Source organism: Hyperolius riggenbachi, chromosome 3 (assembly GCF_040937935.1).
Source record: "Hyperolius riggenbachi isolate aHypRig1 chromosome 3, aHypRig1.pri, whole genome shotgun sequence".
Taxonomy (NCBI): Eukaryota; Metazoa; Chordata; class Amphibia; order Anura; family Hyperoliidae; genus Hyperolius; species Hyperolius riggenbachi.
In genome coordinates, this window is record NC_090648.1 from 440691594 (window position 1) to 440714370 (window position 22777).

The window sequence follows — 22777 nt, forward strand, 5'->3', positions numbered from 1 at the left end:
TTAATGATGAAAAATGTATTAGTTTTTAAAATATCAAACACACAGAAGCAGACATGGAGGATCAAAAAAACTCTGAACGATCAAATTAATATTATAAGATCAGTTACGATAAGATAAATTCATCTCTAATTTTGGCAGAATCAAACTCGTAACGTTTCCTGCATTGGCCCCTTTTTGATCCAGGATGTTATGAAACTTCTTGTGCATGCCCAGATTGTTTTACATTTTGATTACTGCAACTCCCTCCTCTGTGGCCTACCTGCCAGCTAGCTGGCTCAGCTCCAGTCCATCATGAACTCCACTTCTCTAACTCTAATTTGCTCTGTCAATTCCTCCATTGTCTGCCTATCACACAAAGGATGCACAATCCTAAAGGTTCATACACACCTACCAACTATCTGTCCAACTATCTGGCAAAATTGTCTGTTAAGCCCCATTCACACACTCAACAGCGTTCTTTTATGTAGCACAATTGTCAAACAGCTTTTGTTGGGAAACAAGTTGAAACAACTTACAATCTTACAATTTCAAGGGTAAGTTCAGGTACCCTTTTTAAACTAACATTAAAATTACTAGCAGACCCAAGCCCGTTTAAAAAAGGGCTCTAGGGTCTGTGTTTTTCGCCGCCGCATGTACAGCGCACACGAGCGCACCTGCCTCACACATGGGCGCCTGCACCCGCCACGCGCACACCTGCCGCACACCTGGCCGCCCGCTCACATGCCCGCCTGGCTCCCTGGCCCCATCCCTGTCATCCTGTCTGTGTGAGGCTACAAAAAGCACAGACCCAGCTACACAGAGACAACTGTCCCTGCTGTACACAGGGACAGTTGCCTATTATTATATTATTATTATTATATAGGATAGACAAATGGAAGTCAGAGGTCAATGTAGGCTAGTCTTATTGTGAAGAGTTAGCACATTTTATTTGGCTGTCTTACCTCAAATTACTTCAGAATTTTGCCTCTGTAGTACATAAAAGGCATTACCATATTTTTCGGATTATAAGATGCTTCTGAACATAAGACACACCTAGGTTTAGAGGACAAACCCAGGGGAAAAATATATACTAAACCTGGTGACAGTGGTAAACCTACATGACAGTGACTGCAAGCCAGATAACTAGATATTGAGGTGTTGGGGAGGTTGTGGGCCCTGTGGCACCTCTTAGTCTTATAGCAATCAGTGTGTGACGGCTGGGGTGGAAGGGATGGAGGGGCGCACTTTGGTGTCTCAGCCTTGGGTGCTGGAGGACCTTGTCCCGCCTCTGTGTATTATGCACCCTTTGTACCTCATGCCCCCTTGTACCTCTTGTGTCTTCCTGTGTCCTACTCTGTCCCCTTGCATCCCCCTGTGTCCCTTATGTGTCTGCCTCTCGCCTCCTTGTGTCCTTCTCTATGACCCTTTTTGTCCCTCTGTGTCCTATGTTTGTCTCCCTGTGTCCTCCTCTGCATGGACACAATACAGGGAGTCCCCAACATTGCTGAAGGTTGGAGGTTCATATTGGCAGGCATTCACAAGTCAGGAACTCCCTGCATTTGGACTAAAAGATGCAGTTACTTTTTTCCCCACTTTAGTCCAAAAAATACAGAATTTACTGTATGAACTCATTAGTACATAAGGTACATACCAACAACATAGAAGAAAACTGAAGATAGTTTCACTGAATAAAAGCAAAATGTCAGAAGCCCTTGGCAACAACACGACATTTGGCATCCTTATTAACCACTTGCCGACCGCACGCTTATACCGTGCGTCGGCAAAGTGGCAGCTGCAGGACCAGCGACGCAGTACTGCGTCGCCAGCTGCTTCCTGTCAATTCACGGCGGGGGGCTCCGTGAATAGCCTGCGGGCCGCCGATAAACACAAGCGGAAATAATCCGCTTTGTTTATATTGTACGGCGCTGCTGCGCAGCAGCGCCGTAAGGCAGATCGGCGATCCCCGGCCAATCAGCGGCCGGGGATCGCCGCCATGTGACAGGGGACGTCCTGTCACTGGCTGCACAGGACGGATAGCGTCCTGTGCAGCCCCGATCACCGGGGATGAGCAGGTAGGAGAGGGAGGGGGGAATTTCGCCACGGAGGGGGGCTTTGAGGTGCCCCCCCCCCGCAACAAGCCTGCCCACCAGAGCGATCAGACCCCCCCTGCACACCATCCCCATAGGGGGGAAAAAAGGGGGGCGATCTGATCGCTCTGCATGAAACCTGATCTGTGCTGGGGGCTGCAGAGCCCACCCAGCACAGATCACAAAAAATAACGCTGGTCCTTAAGGGGGGGTAAAGGGTGGGTCCTCAAGTGGTTAAGAGTTTTAAGCCTGGCACTAAGTGAATTTGCAAATGAAATAGTATTATTAGTATGATAAGCTATTCCAGGAATATAAGACTTCCCTGTATTAACATATGTGAGACTGTTAGTGTAAAGTCAAATTCAGAATGCAATATTGTCTCTATTATCCCACCTATAAAATTAGTTTTATATTTAATTGATGGGTTTCTAAACTTAAAAAATACAGTTAATACTGATAAATCTTTGTGTCTTTTCTGATAGATATATTGCACGGTTTTCATTTAAAAATTTACTTTTAATATAAACAAAATAAAATGTAAATTGTTTCAAGATAAACTATTTTTATATTTTAATAAAAAGAAATATTGTATACATAATAGAAACAGATAGAAAAGCTAAATAAGAAACTGATAAAATCCCTCCCTGCAAACTAGGAAGAAAACATTTCCACCATTTTCAGTTAAACTGTTGGTGATTTTTAAAATACAGTAAATACCCATCTAGAATATCTTAACAGTTTCAAACAAAATAAACACCTCGATTCAAATTGATATGCCTATTTCTGTGCCTGAGTAGTTTATGAGACTTGACAGTGGCCCCGATCCAATTCACTTTTTGAGTTTTCTCCTAGGTTATACGTTCGTAACTTATCAATAAAATGCCTCTTAAACCACAGCAAGAAAAAAATGACTCAGAATAATTTTGACAGTAGTTTTTCACCTATTTTTGGTACTTTTTCAACTGCAGAGTGCAAAAAAGTTATTTTTAACAGAAGATGAAAATATATCTCCTAGGAGAAAACGTAAAAGAAAAAGTGAATTGGATCAGGCCCAGTATTTATTAAGGTTCCTCTGGGATGAAGATGTTAGGAAAACATCAGAGAACGCAAATAATAATCCTGAAACCTGCATGCATTAGAAATAGTCTGCTGCTAAGTAGCCAAGTTTGAAACACCCCAACTCCCCCAAACAACCATACACACACACACACACACACACACACCTGGCATTTTCTATTCCGTGAAGAACATACACAGTTTTGTTATACTAGGATACAAAGTTCTGGTGCGGGAAAAAATTTTTTAAGGAACACTATCAAGGCAATAAAGTTTGCCGCAACAGCATGAAAGATTGTGTTAACAATTTTAAGAATGCACTGAGTATATATTATTGCGGTGCAGTGTGTGGTTTGTTTTCATGTACCTTATAAACAGCGTCCCCTTTATACACTGACTGAGACAGACAGTGGACTAGTTCATTGTCCCAGGTGATTACACTTATTGATAGAGCACATTATAAAGCCCATGACCCACCACAGTAAGCTAGTGTGAGAAGCGAGAGACAACCACTCTCTCTCCTATTCTCACCAGTGGCCAATAGGTTGAAAGAGGAGCAAGAGTGTCTTTATCCTGATCTGTACCCCGTCATTGGATGTTGCTGTTGCTATGCAATGACAAACAAATAAACCAAAGGAGGGTGGAAGTGTTCTGTTCCGTTCAGTCCTCTTTTTCTTTTAAAGGTGTAAATATTTACTAAGTTAAGGAAAGGTGGGGGGGGGGGGAAGGCTGCGCATCCCTAAACACATGTTGCAATTGAATGGTTAATCGCACAGGCATACACCGCCTCTGCCAGACTGAAAAATGCATGCCCTGCATCCAAGACAAGTGCTAACATTTATTAAACTAGGAGGTACTTTAGCTTCCAATATGGTTTGCATGCAAAGTATATTATACTAGACAGACCTCTGGGCAAGTGACCTAACCTAAATTTAAAACCTCGGGAGCAGATATGAAAAAAAAAAAATATTTACTGTCTAATTCACCATAAATAGTTTAGAAGTTTTAGAAAAAAAAACATATTTGAAAACCACATTAGCAGAAAAGCATAATGACAATGGTCTGTCTCTCTATTATTTTTCAAAACTCACTCATAATACGTCTTGCTGATGAACATTTTGTTCGAAATATAAAGGAAAAAATAATAGCAAATGATTCTCTATTAAAATTGAAAGTAGGTGAATTGGATAAACTAATCAAATTTTCTATAAAAAGTACTATTTAATGTTTGTTGGATATAAAATTGAATGTTGGATATTATATTGAATGTTAGGCCCTGATCCTGTTGAGGTCATCTCAAAGTGCAATCCTGAGAGGAGGATATCAAAAATGTTTTTTGTTGTTGTTGTTTTTCAGGAAAGAAACTGTTGTGTTAAAGGACAACTGTAATGAGAGGGATAGGGAGGCTGCCATATTTATTTTCTTTTAAACGATACAAGTTGTATATATAGCTGATCATCTGCCTCTAATTCTTTTAGCCAGGCATATGCAGATCAGGTGTTTCTAAAAATTGTCGGATCAAGAATAGCTGGTGTCATTCAGACACTACTGCAGCCAAATAAATCAGCAGGGCTACCAGGCAACATGTATTGTTTAAAAGGAAATAAATATGGCAGCCTACATATTCTTCTCACTACAGCTCTCCTTCAAAGTTTGGAATGGCATGCAATCTTTGGAAAAGGAGTGGATTTACTGGAGACAAGGACGCTCGGTTCCAAAAATGAGAGGACCATAAAAACAATTGATTCCTGCAGATACCAAAATCTCCTGTTTACCCTTTACTGATGCTTGGGGACAATCTATTCAATGAAAGGAAAGTCCTATTCAGTGGAAGAGCAGACTACAAGGCTTTAAAAGGGGAGTGCCTTAGATAATGTCAAATAAGGCAAATGTGTGATGTAAAAGTCATAAGATTACTTTTCGCAACTCCAACTCTCATGAGATCAGAGTGCCACGTATTGTAATGGAGATGCCATGCAGCCATCATCACAGGACTTTCTAGGTGAGGTCAGAGTGCCACCTAGTGTTCTGGAAAAGGCATAATTGGGAAGGAGACCGAAATCTAGGAGACAGAATGACACCTGAGCTGAGGGGTGTATGTGTGGGACGTGTGTAACCTAATAAGTGATCTTCATGACTGTATGACAGGGACCCATGAAAGAGAGCAGAGTAGCATTATTAGATGAGGTCTTGAGAGAAGGAGCATTATATTGCACAGTTAGATCCTGATTCAGCTAGCTACTATATTTAGTACCTCCATTGTTTATGCAATTAGCCAAAGCATAGGAAAATAAGGGAGAACACCTAACTTGTAACTTTTTGTTTTTAACATTATATTGCTAAATATTTTCTTTATCATTGCATATTGATTTAACAATGAAACACTTTACTACAACGGATAAGGACTGATATTTGCAGAAAGTGGATTAGAGTAGCTAAACCAGACAGGAAACTAAGGAGCAGATACAGTACATAAATTTTAAGGGAAGCATAGGTGCTAATTTGTCAATACAGGTGCAAAGAATACTGAAGCAAAAGTGAAACAATTGTCCAGACTAAAGCATTGTACACACACATTTTTTCCTACCCATGAAAACTGTGACCAGATAATAGTCTAGCATAAATATTGGTTTGCCACCACCTACACACTCTTGCATAAACACTGTTGCATTTTCCCAGCTAACCATCCCACACACACTTAACACACATATAAACATACACTGAGCCACTGAAAAGAGAGTGCTGTTCAGCAGAGGGCTCAACAGTGTGTTTATGCAATTATCATTTGATCGTTCTGAAACTGTCACCTAAAGAAACATTTTCCATATCTGTAGTTGACCATGTGCATGAGTCGTAATCTGTCAGAACACACTTGCTGAAACAGGAAGTAAATTAGTATATTCTAGAATGTTAAAATAACTGAAAAATGCAGAGCTGAATCATACACAAGGCAAACCTAGGTAGTTGCCTAGGGCCTGGAGAGAGTCTAAGGGCCTGGTGGGGTGCTAGCTCCCATGAAATCTTACTAAAAATGCCAGCTGATAATCAGGAGGGGCAAAAATTGCTGTCTTGCCTAGAGCCCCATGTCATTATAATCCTTTTCAGGAAAAAATGTAATCTGATGTAGTAAATCTACAGTATGTCAGTATGTCAAAAAGAATATTATTATTACATAATTATTCATGCAGGACACATTTTTGTAGGTACTGTGAACTTTTATTTTTCTTAAAGAGAACACAAGATGTACAGTATTTTTTTTAAATCTTCATATGACACAGAGGCATGTTCTGTGCATAATAACAGGCCTCTGTGTCCTTCTATTGCCACCTCCAGTCCCCCCGGACTCTGCTGCCCCCCCTTAAAAATAGCACCAGGCTAGCGACAATCTGCTTTTTGCAAGCCTTGTGTTTACCTGCATATGGTCAATCAGCACCGTTCCCCACCTCATCTATTACAGGGCTCCCCCGCCTGTGTCCACTAGCTCCCTGCCTCCATAAGCTTCCTCCAATGAGAAGCTAAGCCGTGACCCAGGAAATACGGTCCTATTAAGATCTAACAAATACTCATTGGATTCTCTTTAAAGCTCACTTTTGGTAGCTAGTGTGCTATATAAAAGGTTTTAGTTATGCTTGACTGTGTTATCCATCAAAAGAAAGTCATACCTATATGTATGCATCTCTTACCTGTAAGCCATTAGCTTCTTCAATCCCATTTGCTTGTTGATTTACATCTACTGAATCATTTGTATCAATAAGATTGTCTGTAGGGACACTCTGGACTTGTTTCAGATAGGCGATTTCATTCTGCTTTGAGTCGAGAGTCACACACACATCATAGGAGAATGGAAAAGGTAAACTTGTGTCACTGAACTCAGATGGACATCCCAGGGTAAACTGAGGGTACACATTTCTGTTATATGATCCAAAGGCAGTTGGAGTGCTTGTTTTTCTGAACTTAAAAATGACTACAGCTATCACAGTTATAATAAATAAGATAGAGATAAATGCAATTGAAACCACTAAGTAGAACGTTAGGTTAGATGAAGTATCAGAATTCCTGGGTTGACGTTTTATTTCCGGTACAACTTGCTGAAAGTTTTCTGCAATTACCAAGTTTACTGTAACTGTAGAGGACAAAGATGGAACACCATTATCTTTCACCAGGACCACTATTTTTTGTCTTAAAGACTCCAGGTCTGGAAGGTCTCTTCCAATACTGATTTCACCAGTTTGTTGTCCTATTATAAATAAAGATTGGTCAACAGTTTGTAATAAATGATAGGAAAGCCAGGCATTGTGTCCAGAATCTGCATCTATTGCAATCACTTTGGTCACTAGATAACCCTTTTCAGCAGAATGAGGAATAAATTCAAATAATGTTGAATCTTCAGTATCTAAAGATGGGTAGAGGATTTTTGGAGCATTATCATTCCTATCAACAATACATATCCTCACTGTGACATTACAGCTCAAAGGTGGAGATCCAGCATCTTTTGCCATCACCTGAAACTGAAAGTCTCGTAACTGTTCATAATCAAAGGACCGTTGTGCATAAAGAACTCCAGAAATTGAGTTTATGGAAATATAGGATGAAACTGGAATATCTTCAATATTGCTGTTTAGAATGTTGAATGTGACTTTTGCATTCTCATTAAGATCGATGTCTGAGCAAAAAAACTTATGTATTGATATCCCTGGCTGATTATTTTCTGAAAGGTATATGATATAGTTGTTTTTTTCAAAAACAGGAGGATTGTCGTTGACATCTGAGATGATGATTTGTATAGTAATGTTGGAAGATAGTTGAGGTGTTCCTTTATCTGTTGCTGAAATGGTGATGTTGTACTCTGAAATGTGTTCTCTATCCAAATTGGCTGCAGTTTCTATTTTATAATAGTTAGGAGAAGAGGACACTAACTGAAATGGAATTTTCTCAGAAATATGACAAAAGGCTTCACCATTATCTCCAGTATCTAAATCACGGACATTTATGAGGGCTATGACTGTCCCAAGTGGTGAATCTTCTGGAACAGTGGTTGAGAAAGATGTCATTTTTATTTCAGGCGCATTGTCATTAACATCAACAATTTGTATTGATATCTTGCAATGAGCTACAAGGCCACCACCATCTTCTGCTTCTACTGTTAGTTTGTACTCTTCTGTTGTTTCATAATCTAAGTTTCCTGCAACCGTAATACTTCCATTCATGGGGTCTACTTTAAACATCTGCTGTACATCTTCAGGGACATTTCCAAAAGAATATGTTATTTTTGCATTGTTTCCCTCATCTTCGTCAACAGCATTTAACTGAACAAGCAGAAAGCCAACAGGTACATCTTCACTTAAACGTATATGGTAATTGTCCTCTTTGAACTTTGGAAAGTTGTCATTAACATCACGAACTGAAACTTTAATAAAAGCAGTACCCGTTTTAGGTGGTTGTCCGCCATCCAGTGCAGCCAGAATTAGTTCATGGCTCTTTTGTTTTTCTCTGTCCAGCGGTTTTTCTAAAATAAGTTCTGGATATTTAACCCCACCTGTAATTTTTTCTCCCAATGTGAAGAAGGCATTGTCACTGATCCTGTAACTCTGCACAGAATTTGTGCCAAGATCTGGATCCTGAGCATGTCCTAAAGCAAGCCTGACTCCAGGTACTGCTGACTCACTGATCACTATGTCAAATCTGTCTTTCAAAAAATTCGGAACATTGTCATTTACATCCTGTATTTCCACTTTAATTGTATATAAATTCAAAGGATTCTCAATCACAGCTTCAAAGCTGATTAAACATGTCTTCTTGAAGCCACACAGACTTTCTCTATCTATTCTTTCTATAATATATAAATCACCAGTTTCCAAGTTTACTTGAAAATATTGTATATTACCTTGTGAGATTACATGGAAATTCCTGAATGCCAGTTCCTTTGCATTTAATCCGAGATCTGTAGCTAAGTTTCCTATTGCAGAGCCTTGTTTCATCTCCTCAGGTATTGTATAGTGAAGCTGAGCACAAGCATGCATAATTGTGAAACATATTATAAAAAATGCTTCTTTCCAAATCATTCTCATTTTTTTCCAGTATAAACAATTTTCAGTTGATTTGTAAAGATGGTAAATCTTGCATGAAGTTCTTCTTAGGAAGATGTATGAAAATTCAAATGTAATATTGTTTTGCTAGAATCCTTCTCCAAGGAAAGATTTCCAATTGCAACAGAAATAGCTAAAATCCCGTCTTCTGTTTCCTCGTGCAGCTCTGCAGACTGACTATTGGTATCTAGAATCATCATATACTCAGTTGCAAATTCTTTATATGATGCAACAGTGGCACTTACTGGTATTATTTGGAACTGCAACCCTTTTTAGAAAACAGAATTACATTCAGTTTATTAAAACTATTTCCCTATCTCAGTGATATGCTAATTAACTTTGAGGATGTAAACCAATCAACACATGTTTCACTGAATCTGTTCTGTTACATATGTTATGTAACAAAGGACATGTTAAAGTTTAAAAATGTATCGGCCACATCAGTCTTCGACATTTGTTCAAAATTTTAAAATTTCTATTTAAAAAAAAAGTATGAGATTATGTAAAGTAATACCCTTCCTGCTACACCATATAGTTTTTGTTAAAACAGAATTTGAAGTTGGGTTGAGGAAAATGCAGTCATGGTTGGCTGTGACAAGCAAGTATAGACATATGAAATGCTTCACAATGAGTTACATATAAAACAGACATTGTTATATTGTTTCCAACACAAACACACACACATGCAGAACAGGATCATCTACCAGGCAACCTAGGCAGGTGCCTGGGGACTAATGGTTGTTGAGGGGCCCAGCTGTCACCTTCACTAACTCCTCTCTACCTCAGATTATCATAAGGACCATAAAAGGGAGCCAAATCTACTACCTTCCCTTCGGCCCTATTTCACCTTAATTAATCTCTCAGCACACACACACATGCACAATCACACAGACTTTCAAAATGTCAGTCTTGACATACAAGTTCATCATTCACAAAAAGAAATGCTTGCTAACTTTTGACCCATTTAAGTTGGGAAATATGTGTATTTAAATCACACAGTAAGTCATAAAGAAAAGTATACAATGTAGAATATGTTCACTAATGAAAACCAAAGTGTATTTGTGCCTAAAGTGAATTTAAACTATTTCCAAGCTTGAATGGAGCCAGAATAAAATTTGTTATGGCTGGCCCCTTCCTTCTCTTCCAATGCAGCCGTAGTTGACATTTGTGATAAACAACAGAAAAGCATGGTGGCAGTTCTTGAAGATTTTATACTGTGTTTGGCACTGTGAATTCTGTGGTTGGCACTAGTGTTGGGCGAACAGTGTTCGCCACTGTTCGGGTTCTGCAGAACATCACCCTGTTCGGGTGATGTTCGAGTTCGGCCGAACACCTCATGGTGTTCGGCCTTTTTAGTTCGGGTTCGCCCGAACAGCTCAATGCCCAGCCGAACAGGCCAAACAGGGCCCCTGTTCGGCCGAACAGGGCCCTGTTCGGCCGAATACTGCCCCCCATGGGGTCGCAGGCATAAGGGGGGAGCATGCCCCGGTCTCGGGGGGGGGGGTGTCGGAAATTCCCCCCACCCCCTCCGCTAGCGCTCCCCCCCCCCCCCTGCCCGCTTCCCCATACAAAAATTTTCCGTAAAGTTCAATAGTACCTTCAGTGGCTGGCCTGGCTGGCACTGTGGTGTGAGTGAGGAGGAGGAGGAGTCCGAGTAGGACGCGTTGAGGCCGGGCAGCGGGCGGTTCAGCGGTAGTACCCTTGTGGTACTTCCGCCCTTTCTCTGACCTCACGTCCTCTATGTGATGACGCATACGAGTGTACGCGTGACGCGTACCCTCGTATGCAGAGGACGTGAGGTCAGAGAAAGGGCGGAAGTACCACAAGGGTACTACCGCTGAACCGCCCACTGCCCGGCCTCAACGCGTCCTACTCGGACTCCTCCTCCTCCTCACTCACACCACAGTGCCAGCCAGGCCAGCCACTGAAGGTACTATTGAACTTTACAGAAAATGTTTGTATGGGGAAGCGGGCAGAGGGGGGAGCGCTAGCGGAGGGGGTGGGGGGAATTTCCGCTCCCCCCCCCCCCCCGCGACCGGGGCATGCTCCCCCCTTATGCCTGCGACCCCATAGGGCCCCCAAAAGCGGGATGTTCGAGGAGTTCGGGGTTTGGGCCGAACATGCCGAACATCTGGCCCATGTTCGGCGAACGGACCCGAACCCGAACATCCAGGTGTTCGCCCAACACTAGTTGGCACTCCCCTCTCCTCTTAAACCATCTCCTCTGTGATAGTGTGGCTTACGGGCATAGTACAGGCACAATACCTCTCAAACCACATCTACTGGTAATTTGTACGAGACACCTCCCAGCTGCCTATTATGCCATCTTCCAGCAGCCCTAATGAACTCTGAAAACTGCCATCACTGTTTTGCAGAAGAGGGTCACAAACAACTAACAAAACCTGAATTTTGTGGCACTGAAAGTCCGTTATTTTTGAAAGACAAAATTACTTAAGATTTTGCATATTAATTACAACAACAGCTCCTGACCAACTGGCCAGCGCAACAATACATATATAAACCAGAAAACACCACAACATTGGCGCAGAACCAGAGCTCGACCGCCAGCCAACAAGGTTTAGTAGTTATACATAGTTAAGGCCACCAACATCAAGAAATAGCAATGTCTCTACTAGTCAAGGTCTATACCCTGAATATCAAGTCATTTGGGCCATACTTTATCAAACTTTTTGTATGCTCCCCAATTATCATAGACTGCTTTTAGTATTGGCAGTTCCCGCCTTATATAAGCCAGCCCATCAGATAAAGGGGGAGGGGGGCGCTACTATTCCACTTCAAACGGATGATACTGACTGCATAAAAAACAGTTTTTTGAATAAAAGATGTTTAGGTTCCTTTTCTATAGTATCATTGACAACACCTAGAAGAGCATTTTCCAGACCCAAAAGGATCACAAATCCTGGGAGAGCTTTTTTAACCCAAGTATGTAACCAATATTCAGATAGGTTCAGACATGACCATAAGACATGAAAGAATCCAGCGCCCAACTGGCCACACTTGTTACATGCCTAAAAGGCACCCTCCTGAAACCTTGTCAGCCTAGCTGTGGAATAGTACGCTCTATGCAACACTTTAAGCATAATATGTTTGTTCCTAGCCAAAATGTGTGCTTTGATAGAGTAAGTAAGGGTATCTTCCCACTCCTCTGTATCAAGGCTAGGGATGTCCCTCTACCATTTGAGAAGTAGCATAGCCACCATAGATGAGGATTCAGGGAGAATTGCTTGGTAAAGGGAAGAAAGAGCTTTGGGCGGTTTTCGACTGGATGTCCCCGAAGGTCAGTTTTTAAGTATTTACTCATGAAAATACTTTGTAACCTCTGTTGCCTTTGCTGAGAAAATTGATTTTATGTTTACACTTTAGGACAGCTTTCCAAGATATTTGTAGCATTTCAACTTAAATACATTTTGCCAGTGATATAAACTAGTTGCTATGAATGGAGACTAGTTGCTGCATTGTCAACTATGGAAGTACCTTGCCAGTGACATGCTAAATAGGTCTAAATTGTGTTAGTGATCAGAACCCCATTTTAAGGATACTATCATATATGTACTATATCACTTTAAAACACAACTCTATCTGAAGTTCAGAAAGATAAGACATCTACTAGGTTTTAGTCATGTTTTACCTCATGAGGTAGCTTATGAGGTAATGTATGAAATAATTTGCATTTATTTTACTGAAAATAGCTATTCTCATGGAAATTAGGGGGAATGTTAGCACATCATTTACCAATCAGTTTAAGACCTGCCTGTACCTGGAGGTAAAGTCAATATGTATGCATTTTGCAGTTTTTAGTGGAGTTCCTATTGCTGTTTTAGTGTCGTTCCTATTCAGGCTGTGTAATAGAAAAGAATAGTAGAAATAAAACTTTAAATATTTACTGGATTATTTTTTTTATAAGGGATGCCTATAAATATACTTTCCATAGGTTGCTACATAATCAAATACACCTAACTTATGGAAGACAATTAAAGACTACTAAAGACCACTATTATTTATTTTCTGCATGCTTACCACTGAAATATTTCATGTTTCACCTCACTTTATGCATTTACCTAAAGTTGTAACTCATGTTTTACCTCCTGTTCAGAAATGGAGAAAAATCTTTCAGAATTGCTATAAAAAAGGAAAATACCTCACAAGGTATTTTACCTACAAAACAATATTTACCTCACATAGCTACCAGAATTGAGGCCATTGTCTGGCTTTCCTGATTATCCACTGCCTCTAATACTTTAAGCCATAGACCCTAAACAAGAATGCAGATCAGGTGTTTCTGACAAAATAATGACAACATTTGCACTGCCAGGCAACTGGTATTGTTTAAAAGGAAATGAATATTGCAGTCTCTATATTCCTCTTACCTCTTGCCCTCGCAGCTCCGGTCCGATGCTTCTGGACCCGCCGGCGACGACTTCCGGTTTCGCCGTCACCGGCTGACAGGCATGGGAACGCGAGTGATTGTTCACTTTCCCAGCCTGTATATTGCCCCCTATGCTGCTATTGCGGCCAGGAGGCCGCAATAGCAGCATAGGGGGCGATATACAGGCTGGGAACGCGAACAATCACTCGCGTTCCCATGCCTGTCGGCTGGTGACGGCCAAACCAGAAGTGTTCGCCGGCGGGTGCAGAGGCATCGGAGCGGAGCTGCGAGGGCACCGATCAGCTGCAGGGGGCTGAGGGAAGTCCCAGGTGAGTTCATCTCATTTTTTTTTTACTTTAGGTTATCTTTAACCACTTTACCCCCGCGCGTACGTATTTCTCCGCCCCTTTTTCCATCCTTTAAAAACCAGGGACGGAGAAACACGTACTTTCCGCGTTCCCGACGCTGCCCGCGCTCCCGCTCGTAAACACGCCGCCCGCCGCTAGTAAAACCGCCGCCGCCCGCTCGCCCAGAGATCAATGAACGGGAAAATCCATTCCCGTTCGTTGATCTAAGCCCCGCAATGATCAGCTGCTCTCCTATGGGCAGCGCGATCATTGTGAGAAAAAACTCACGTGTCCAGCCTCCTTATTCTTCCTCCAAGCTTCCGGAAGGAAGCTTGGAGGTCGCATTAAAACAAAAAGTTACTGTGGCCATCTTGTGGCCAAATAGTAAACTACACCCTACACATTTTTCACATACAAATAAATGACTTTTACACATAAAATTAACTCATTACCTCCCACACTCCCCATTTTTTTTTTTTTTTGTAATTAAAAAAAAATTAAAAAATTTACAATTAAAAAAAATACATAAATAGTTACCTTAGGGACTGAACTTTTTAAATATTTATGTCAAGAGGGTATAACACTGTTACTTTATAAACTATGGGCTTGTAATTAGGGATGGACGCAAAACTGAAAAAAATGCACCTTTATTTCCAAATAAAATATTGGCGCCAAACATTGTGATAGGGACATAATTTAAATGGTTTTATAACCGGGACAAAAGGGCAAATACGTTTCATGGGTTTTAATTACAGTAGCATGCATTATTTAAAAACTATAATGGCCGAAAACTGAAAAATAATTATTTTTTTCCCCACATTTTTCCTATTTTCCCATTAAAACACATTTAGAAAAAAATAATTCTTGGCATAATGTCCCACCTAAAGAAAGCCTAATTGGTGGCGAAAAAAACAAGATATAGTTCATTTCATTGCGATAAGTAATAATAAAGTTATAGACGAATGAATGGAAGGAGCGCTGAAAGGTGAAAATTGCTCTGGTGGTCAGGGGGTAAAACCCCTCAGTGGCGAAGTGGTTAAGGGATACGTTTACAGTTTAATCTAAATAAACATTGTATTCTGATAAAAGAGAATAGTGTGAAACATATGAAGCCTCAAAAACAAATGCAAAGCAAACAATCACATCATACTATATGCATACAAAGTTTCATTAAAATGTTATATTGAGTCTTGTACAAATGTGTGCAGAAATTATTTAAAGACTAGCCATTAGAGAGTCACCACTTTCACATTCTTACACTTTACACAAATTTATGATTTACATGTTTACACAAATATATTATTATTTTAACAAATGTGTAATTATATATAATAAAATACATTGAACTCAGTGGCAAAGGAGTGCAATGAGCCTGAAATGTTGTTTAGAAAAGTTCCTTGCAAACATACAGAATCTATTATTGGGCCAAAAACAACACTGCTGTAAGAAATAGATGATGTCTTCATCAGGCTTCAAAGGCCAAAATGCAGCAAGATATTATACAAAGGTCACATAGACTTTTCCCTTTCACTGACTGGGCATACATTAGCTTTTAGTCTCTTACCAGAAACCCTGAACAAAGGTAAACAGGTACCTTGTAAAGTCAACCTATGAAACTTTATAAGAGCTTATTATTATCACAGTCCTGACAAAATGAAGAGCATATAAATAGCCAAAACAAAAATGTGCATCGTATTACCAATATATAACAATCAAGACATTTCTGGTGCTGGAAAATTAACAAACTTTGAGTGAGAAGAATATGGAGCTTGACTTTTTTGGTCCTTCTTGTGTTTTGGTTTCAATGATTGGAAAGAATGACAGACCTAAAATGAGTGTGAAGCCGGTGAATTGACCTGGGATGCACGACACCTGATCTGTTTACTTGTTCTGGGAAAGAGACATAGTTTCATAGTTCCAAAACCATAGGATGAGAAAGACATCCTTGCATTATTTCTTCAAAAGGCAAAACAAAACATGGTAGCCTTTATTGTTTTTGAACTTAAAGAGGATACGTAATGACATACATTAAGATGTATAAAACTATTATAAATCCGCATTTTTACCTTAATCCTAATTTCACTATAAGAAAAGCTTCTTATATCTATATATTGCTGTATATTTATATGGAGCCCCATCCTCCCTTTGATTTTTATCCTAGGCAATGATGTCACACAGCCTTCTGCCCAATAGCGCTGCTCACTTCATGGAGGGAAAAAACATCCCACAGTGATTCACCTTACCAGCAGTAAACATGCAAGAATCAATGATAACTGTAAGAACGTAAACCAGGCAGAAATCAGATATTACAGTGGGTAAACATTAACTAAATTATTTATTATAAATACATATCATGTAAAAAAAGAAAATGTCATAATTAAGTTATCTACAAGTTCCGCTTGAAGTAGAAAATTTACATGAAATCTACGTATTCTCTTACCTTTTGTATGTGATCACTTGCAACTTCTGAATCCCCTGTGTCTATGAGATTTTCTGTGGGAACATTCTGAACTGGCTTCAGATAGGCAATTTCATTTTGCTTTGAGTCAAGAGTCACACACACATCATAGGAGAATGGGAAGGGTAAACTTGTGTCACTGATCTCAGAAGGACACCCCAGAGTGAACTGAGGATACACGTCTCTACCAAGAGTTCTAATATTTGTCGGGCTGGTCATTTTTCTGCATTTAAAAATGACTATGATAATCACAGTAACAATAAACAATAATGAAATGAGTGCTATAGCTATTACTAGGTAGAATGTAGCATTGGTCGAAGTTTCAGAATGATTAGGTTGACGTTTTATCTCTGGAACAACCTGCTGAAAGTTTTCTGCAACAACCAAGCTCACCGTGACTGTAGAAGACAGAGATGGGACTCCATTATCTTTCACCATAACTACAAGTTTTTGCCTCAAAGGATCCACGTCTGGTAGGTCTCTTCCTAGCCTGATTTCACCAGTGTGTTGACCAATGATGAACAAAGATGAATCAAGAATTTGCAGTAGATGATAAGAGAGCCAGGCGTTATGTCCAGAATCAGCATCAACAGCAATCACTTTGGTCACTAGATACCCTTTCTCAGCAGAGTGAGGTATAAATTCAAGTAAACCAGATTCTGTGGTCTCTGGGGATGGATAAAGAATTTTAGGAAAATTGTCATTCTTATCGATGATGCATATCCTCACTGTGACATTACTACTCTGCGAAGGAGAACCACTGTCTTTAGCCATCACTTGAAAGTGAAATTCTCGTAATTGTTCAAAGTCAAATGATCTCTGAGCATAAAGAACCCCAGTTATAGAATTCATGGAAACATATGATGATACTGGAATTTCCTCAATATAGCTCTGTAAAATGCTGTAAGTTACTTTTCCATTATCCTCATGATCAAGGTCTATAGCATGGACCTTATGTACTGAGGTTCCTGGTTGATTATTTTCTACAATATAGACAGTATACATATTTTTATCAAAAACAGGTGGATTATCATTTACATCAGAGACTGCCAACTGAATGGTTTTATTGCTGCACAACTGAGGTGAGCCATTGTCAGAGCAGTAAATTGTGATATTATACTCCGAGTTTTGTTCCCGATCTATCATTGCTGCAGATACAAGTTTATAATAACTACTTGATGATGGTATTAGTTGAAATGGTAGAGTATTGGAGATTTGACACACAACCTCGCCATTTATTCCAGAATCCAAATCCCGAACATTAATTAGTGCAATGACAGTTCCAACAGGTGAGTCTTCTTGAATTGTAGTAGAAAGGGATGTCACCATGATTTCAGGGACGTTATCATTCACATCAATCACTTGTATTGATATCTTGCAACGACCAACATGTCCACCACCATCTTTAGCTTCCACAGTAATTTCATAAGATTCTGCTGCCTCATAGTCTAAATCTCCTGTTACCTTGATATCACCATTTAAGGGATCGATACTAAAAAGTTCATTTTTAGACATATGACTGAACGCGTAGGTTATAAAAGCATTAGAGCCCTCATCCATATCAGTTGCATTTAAATGTACAACCAGAAAGCCAACAGGTACGTTCTCCTTCAAACTAATTTGATATGTATCTTTAGAAAAAACTGGAAAATTATCATTAACATCTTGTACTGTAATTTTTATAAGGGCAGTTCCCGTTTTTGGTGGCCTCCCTCCATCAGAGGCGGATAGAACTAGTTCATAAAAACTTTGCTTTTCTCTATCCAACGAGTTTTCCAAGACAAGCTCAGGGTACCAAATTCCATCTTTTGTATTTCTTTCTCCCAAGCTAAAAAATGTTACATCATTGAGTGAATAATGGGCTACAGCATTAGTACCTAAATCAGGATCAATTGCATTCCCTAACGCAAATCGTGCTCCAGGCGATGTTAGTTCACTTACTTCAATATCAAAATGACTGGTTGAGAAAATGGGGGAATTATCATTTATATCCTGGATGTCAATAGTAATTGTGTAAAAATTAAGGGGATTTTCCATGACAGCCTCAAGGTTTAAAAAGCAGCTTTGCTTACTGCCACATAGTGTTTCCCTATCAATTCTATCTGAAACAAGTAGGTTTCCATTTTGAAACTGAACACTAAAATATTGCTTTTTTGCTTGAGAGACAATCTGAAATTTTCTGAGAGCTAATTCCTTTGCATCTAATCCAAGATCCTTTGCCACATTGCCAACTACAGAGCCTTCTCTTAATTCCTCAGGTATGGAGTACTGTAGCTGGCAACAAACAAGGCTAAAGAAAAACAAATTACAATAAAAGAATACTTGCCATGCGATGACCCAGTGTTTTTGGCTGCATCTTGCGTTATCTTTCATATCTAATAGGCAGACCATTTATATTCTTCTTAAATAAATCCAGTAGAGGATGTAGCTTTGTAATATCCAAATGCAAAATCCAATATGTTTCTCGTTGAAAGGATTCAGGAAAATCATGCAGCAGGGTGCACAGTAAAAAGCAAGGCTTTAAGGCTATATACAGAGCTCTGTAGTGTGAGATTATTTTCAGCTAAAATTCTCAATCTTGTAGTACAATGGTGACACTTAGAGTTCAAAAAGAGGAATTGCAGCTAACCAGGTTAAAATATGTATATAAACATAACACTGTTTATAATACTTTCATGCTAACTTTTGATATGACAAGCTAATTAATCTTCTTCAGCTACTTTGTAAGTCTTTTAGATTTATTCTCCTAAATTATGTGTAATTTAAATTTACTATCAAATTCAATAATACAATTCATATAACTAAACTATAGAAAACATTAATACAGTAAAAAAAAAAAATAACATATATTTACATGATTTACAGTCACACGGCATAATTTAGTTTCTACAGATTCTAAATATTTTAATCTGCATGGAACTGTGCTACAAGTTTGAACTTATGACATGAAACTTACTGTTTATATCTACAGTCTTAAACGGAAACTGTAGTGATATAAATATGAAGGCTGCCTATGTATTCCCTTGTAAACAATACCAGTTGCCTGGCAGTCCTGTTGATGTCTTTGGCTGCAGTAGTGCCTGAATCACACACCTGAAACAAGCATGGGGCTAATCTAGTCAGTCTTCAGTTAGAAACATATGATGTGAATGCTTGTTCATGGTCTATGACTAAAGGTATTAAGGGGAGAGGTACAGCAGGATAGCTAGGCAATGTGCATTGTTTAAAAGAAAAAAAGCATGTCGGCCTCAACAGCCCTCTCACCTCAGGTTCCCTTTAAACCTATACATTTTTACAGATTATGAGTAACTATTCTTTAATAAATGTATTAGGGCAGCACAGTGGCGTAGTGGTTAGTGCTCTCGCCTTGCAGAGGTGGGCCCCGCTTAAAATCCCAGCCAGGTCAATATCTGCAAGGAGTTTGTATGTTCTCCCCTGTGTCTGCGTGGGTTTCCTCCGGGCACTCCAGTTTCCTTCCACATCCCAATAACATACAGATAAGTTAATTGGCTTCCCCCTAAAATTGGCCCTATGCACTACACGATACATACATAAACATATGACTATGGTAGGGATTGTGAGCTCCTCCGAGGGACAGTTAGTGACAAGACAACATACTCTGTACAGTGCTGCGTAATATGTCAGCGCTATATAAATACTAAAATAAATAAATCTAGAATTAGATATTTCAGGTGGATCAAAACATATAAAATATTACATTTTCTTTTACTGTTAATTGTACAGTGATTTGTTAGCCCTAATTTACACCCCCCGCGAAGTTTTTTTGCCTGTGAGAAGTCTTTGCTTTCCATTATTGATTAAAGGACCACTATCGTGAAAATTTTTAACTTTAAAATACATGTAAATACAAACAAACAAGAAGTATGTTTCTTCCAGTTTCTTCCAGAGTAAAATGAGCCGTAAATTATTTTTCTCCTATGTTGCTGTCACTTAGTAGAAGTCTGGTAGTAGAAATCTGACAGAACCAACAGGTTCTGTCAGATTTCTTCATTGGGGGATTCTCAGCAAGCATTATATCCTCTATAATAATTTGCATGTGTCTCTGTGTCCCCTCCTGTCCCTGTGTCTGTGCTTTTGCGGCACTGCATATGTGCAGCACAGGCGGCTGTTGGGACAGGAGGAGGACGGGGCCAGGGGGCGGGCGTGTGTGGATGTGGTGTTGCTGACGTGCGGCCGTTGGCGGCGGACATGGGCAGGAGTGGAGGGGGGTTATGAGGGATGGCCTAGAGCCCGTTGTTAAATGGGCTTAGGTCTGCTAGTTCTTTATAAAGACATTCCCTGAAAAGGATTATACAATGATGCTGGTCAGCGTCCCTGCTCGCTGCACACTTTTATAGCAGTTGGTGAGAGCAACTGCCATTCACTAAGTGCTTTTGAAACTAAACAAAAACCATGAGAATCCCCCATTAGGAGATGGGCTAGTCCAAAACCTGTAAGTTCTGTCAGATTTCTACTACCTACTGTAAGTAACAGCAGTATAGGAGACAAGTAATTTAAGGCTCATTTTACTCTGGAAGAAACGTACTTTTTATTTGCATGTATTTATGTGTATTTTAAATTTTAAGATTTCATGATAGTGGTCCTTTAATACTCTTTTTTTGTTTGTTCCTTTTCCCTTTTTTCTAACAAGTCAGTCACAATACTAACAATTTTCTCTGCACTCCCTCCAACTGATGTTATTCAGGGTGGTATGGGAGAATTTTAAAGCGAGGTTCATTGTGGCCATTACATGGATTCCCTGTGACAGTGGGAACGCAATGCAATGGATCAGGAAAACAGTGCTGCATGTTATCCACGCATTGTGTCACAAACAGTGAAGCATACATTCAATGATAAGTATGGTTCCTTGTTACTGCTAATATGCACGTTTTGCAAAAATGCACTGCATGCAGTGTGCTACGATGCCACACACCATTATGCACCCACCACCCCACTGTAAATGTCATATAGGTGGTGCATTGCAGTGCAGCAAGCCATGATACAAAACTGCCATTACTCCACACTGCAACACACCACTGTAAACATTGTCTAATGGTGGCCACACACATTACAATTTTTTTTTCAACTTGACAATTTTGATCTTTGATTTACTGTTTTATCCAATGTACCACACACATATGTTCAATTTTAACACAATCACAACAAAAACGATCAAATAAAATATATAAATTAGATGTAACAATATAAACATTTTAATTTATAAATGCGTATGGGGTGCTCTTTGCCATCACTGCTATGTATAAGGGCACACAACACAAACAACCTTAGAAAATGTACCTTTGATTCACAAATATATTCCTTATTCATTTTAATCAACAACGCTACATTTATTACAGTGATACATTCTATCTAATGTGTCACCTTCTTGAATGTAAACTTTTATTAGGTCAAATGACTTTCATACAACCCACCACACACCATTCAATTTCTGACAACGTTGATCTGATTTTTCCAACCTTTCCAATCAATTTTAACCAAGAAAAATTACAATTTCAATCAAATTTATTGATCAAAGTAAAAAACTTTGATCAAAATCTCGATTTTTGCATTTTTATTGAAATGGGGTAAAATCAAACAGAGAAATTTTAACATGTGTGACTACGATAAAGGATTTCAGTGGCCACTGATTATCAAAATTCATGGCCACTGCTTTGTAGCTAACGATGTGTATGATAAAATGCACCCCAAATTGTTCATGCCGTGTGTTTTAATAGCACACATTGTGCATTACGTACGCAGGTGAATGGTGTCATTGAATTGCATTTGAGGTACTGCCATTGGAAAAACACACGCATTTGTCATTTGGAACAACAAACTGCAAGTATGCATTACTGCTTTCAGTAATGTATATAGGCAGGCTGAGGAGATAATCTGCCAAGATATACATGCAAAATGAGTAAATAATCCTGAATATCCATCTCACCCCTGAAAGCAACACACTTTGACAAGGTATCAGCAGTGAAAAATCTTCATGGAGGAGACTTTTCAGTACTATTGCTTGTCACCTCAAGACAGGAAGTTCAGTTCTGAAAGCATACTTCACCAGTTTAATAGGGATTTATGGAATCCCATCTGTCAACCACAATACAGTAATTCAGCTGCATATAACATTATGAAAAACAAATATTTTTGTATTTTGCCTAGCATCTTACTTTAATGCCTGATGATAAAATGCAACTCTACCCAAGATTTTGTAGGGCATAAAGCAAAGTCTAAGCAACATATGAAATAGGAAGGCACTAAGGCGCATGCGCGAGCCGCGGGAGATGGCCGCATAGGAGAGGAGCTCCGTATTCCACCGCCGCCAGCAGCGATTCCCTCCGCTTACCCAACCTCACAAACGGGCGGCTTTGCAC

At 39.5% G+C, this 22777-nt stretch overlaps 2 protein-coding genes across 6 annotated transcripts in view; both read right to left on the reverse strand.

Moving 5' to 3' along the window:
• LOC137564200 (protocadherin gamma-C5-like) overlaps positions 1-22777 on the reverse strand; it is a 669033-nt gene that overhangs the window by 569687 nt on the left and 76569 nt on the right. Inside the window, exon 1 of one of the 5 annotated variants that reach the window (XM_068277756.1) lies at positions 6806-9179. The exons of the other annotated variants lie outside the window; for them this stretch is intronic. Within the exon in view, the coding sequence (XP_068133857.1) occupies positions 6806-9142 (2337 nt within the window). The 5' untranslated portion in view covers positions 9143-9179. Of the gene's footprint in view, positions 1-6805; positions 9180-22777 lie in introns of those variants that run through there. 5 annotated transcript variants of the gene reach the window in all.
• LOC137560782 (protocadherin gamma-B4-like) lies at positions 9256-18897 on the reverse strand. Its single transcript, XM_068271924.1, has 2 exons — positions 16383-18897; positions 9256-9468 (listed from the first exon to the last, which is right to left on the reverse strand). Exons 1-2 carry the CDS (start codon positions 18789-18791, stop codon positions 9256-9258), a joined length of 2622 nt encoding a protein of 873 aa, XP_068128025.1. The 5' UTR covers positions 18792-18897.

Coding starts and splice junctions, on each gene's coding strand:
- LOC137560782 (XM_068271924.1), bottom strand. CDS start 18,791: ATGGTCTGCCTATTAGATATGAAAGATAACGCAAGATGCAGCCAAAAA. Junction 9,469..16,382: donor CAAGTGATCACATACAAAAG/GTAAGAGAATAC, acceptor AAAGGGTTGCAG/TTCCAAATAATACCAGTAAG.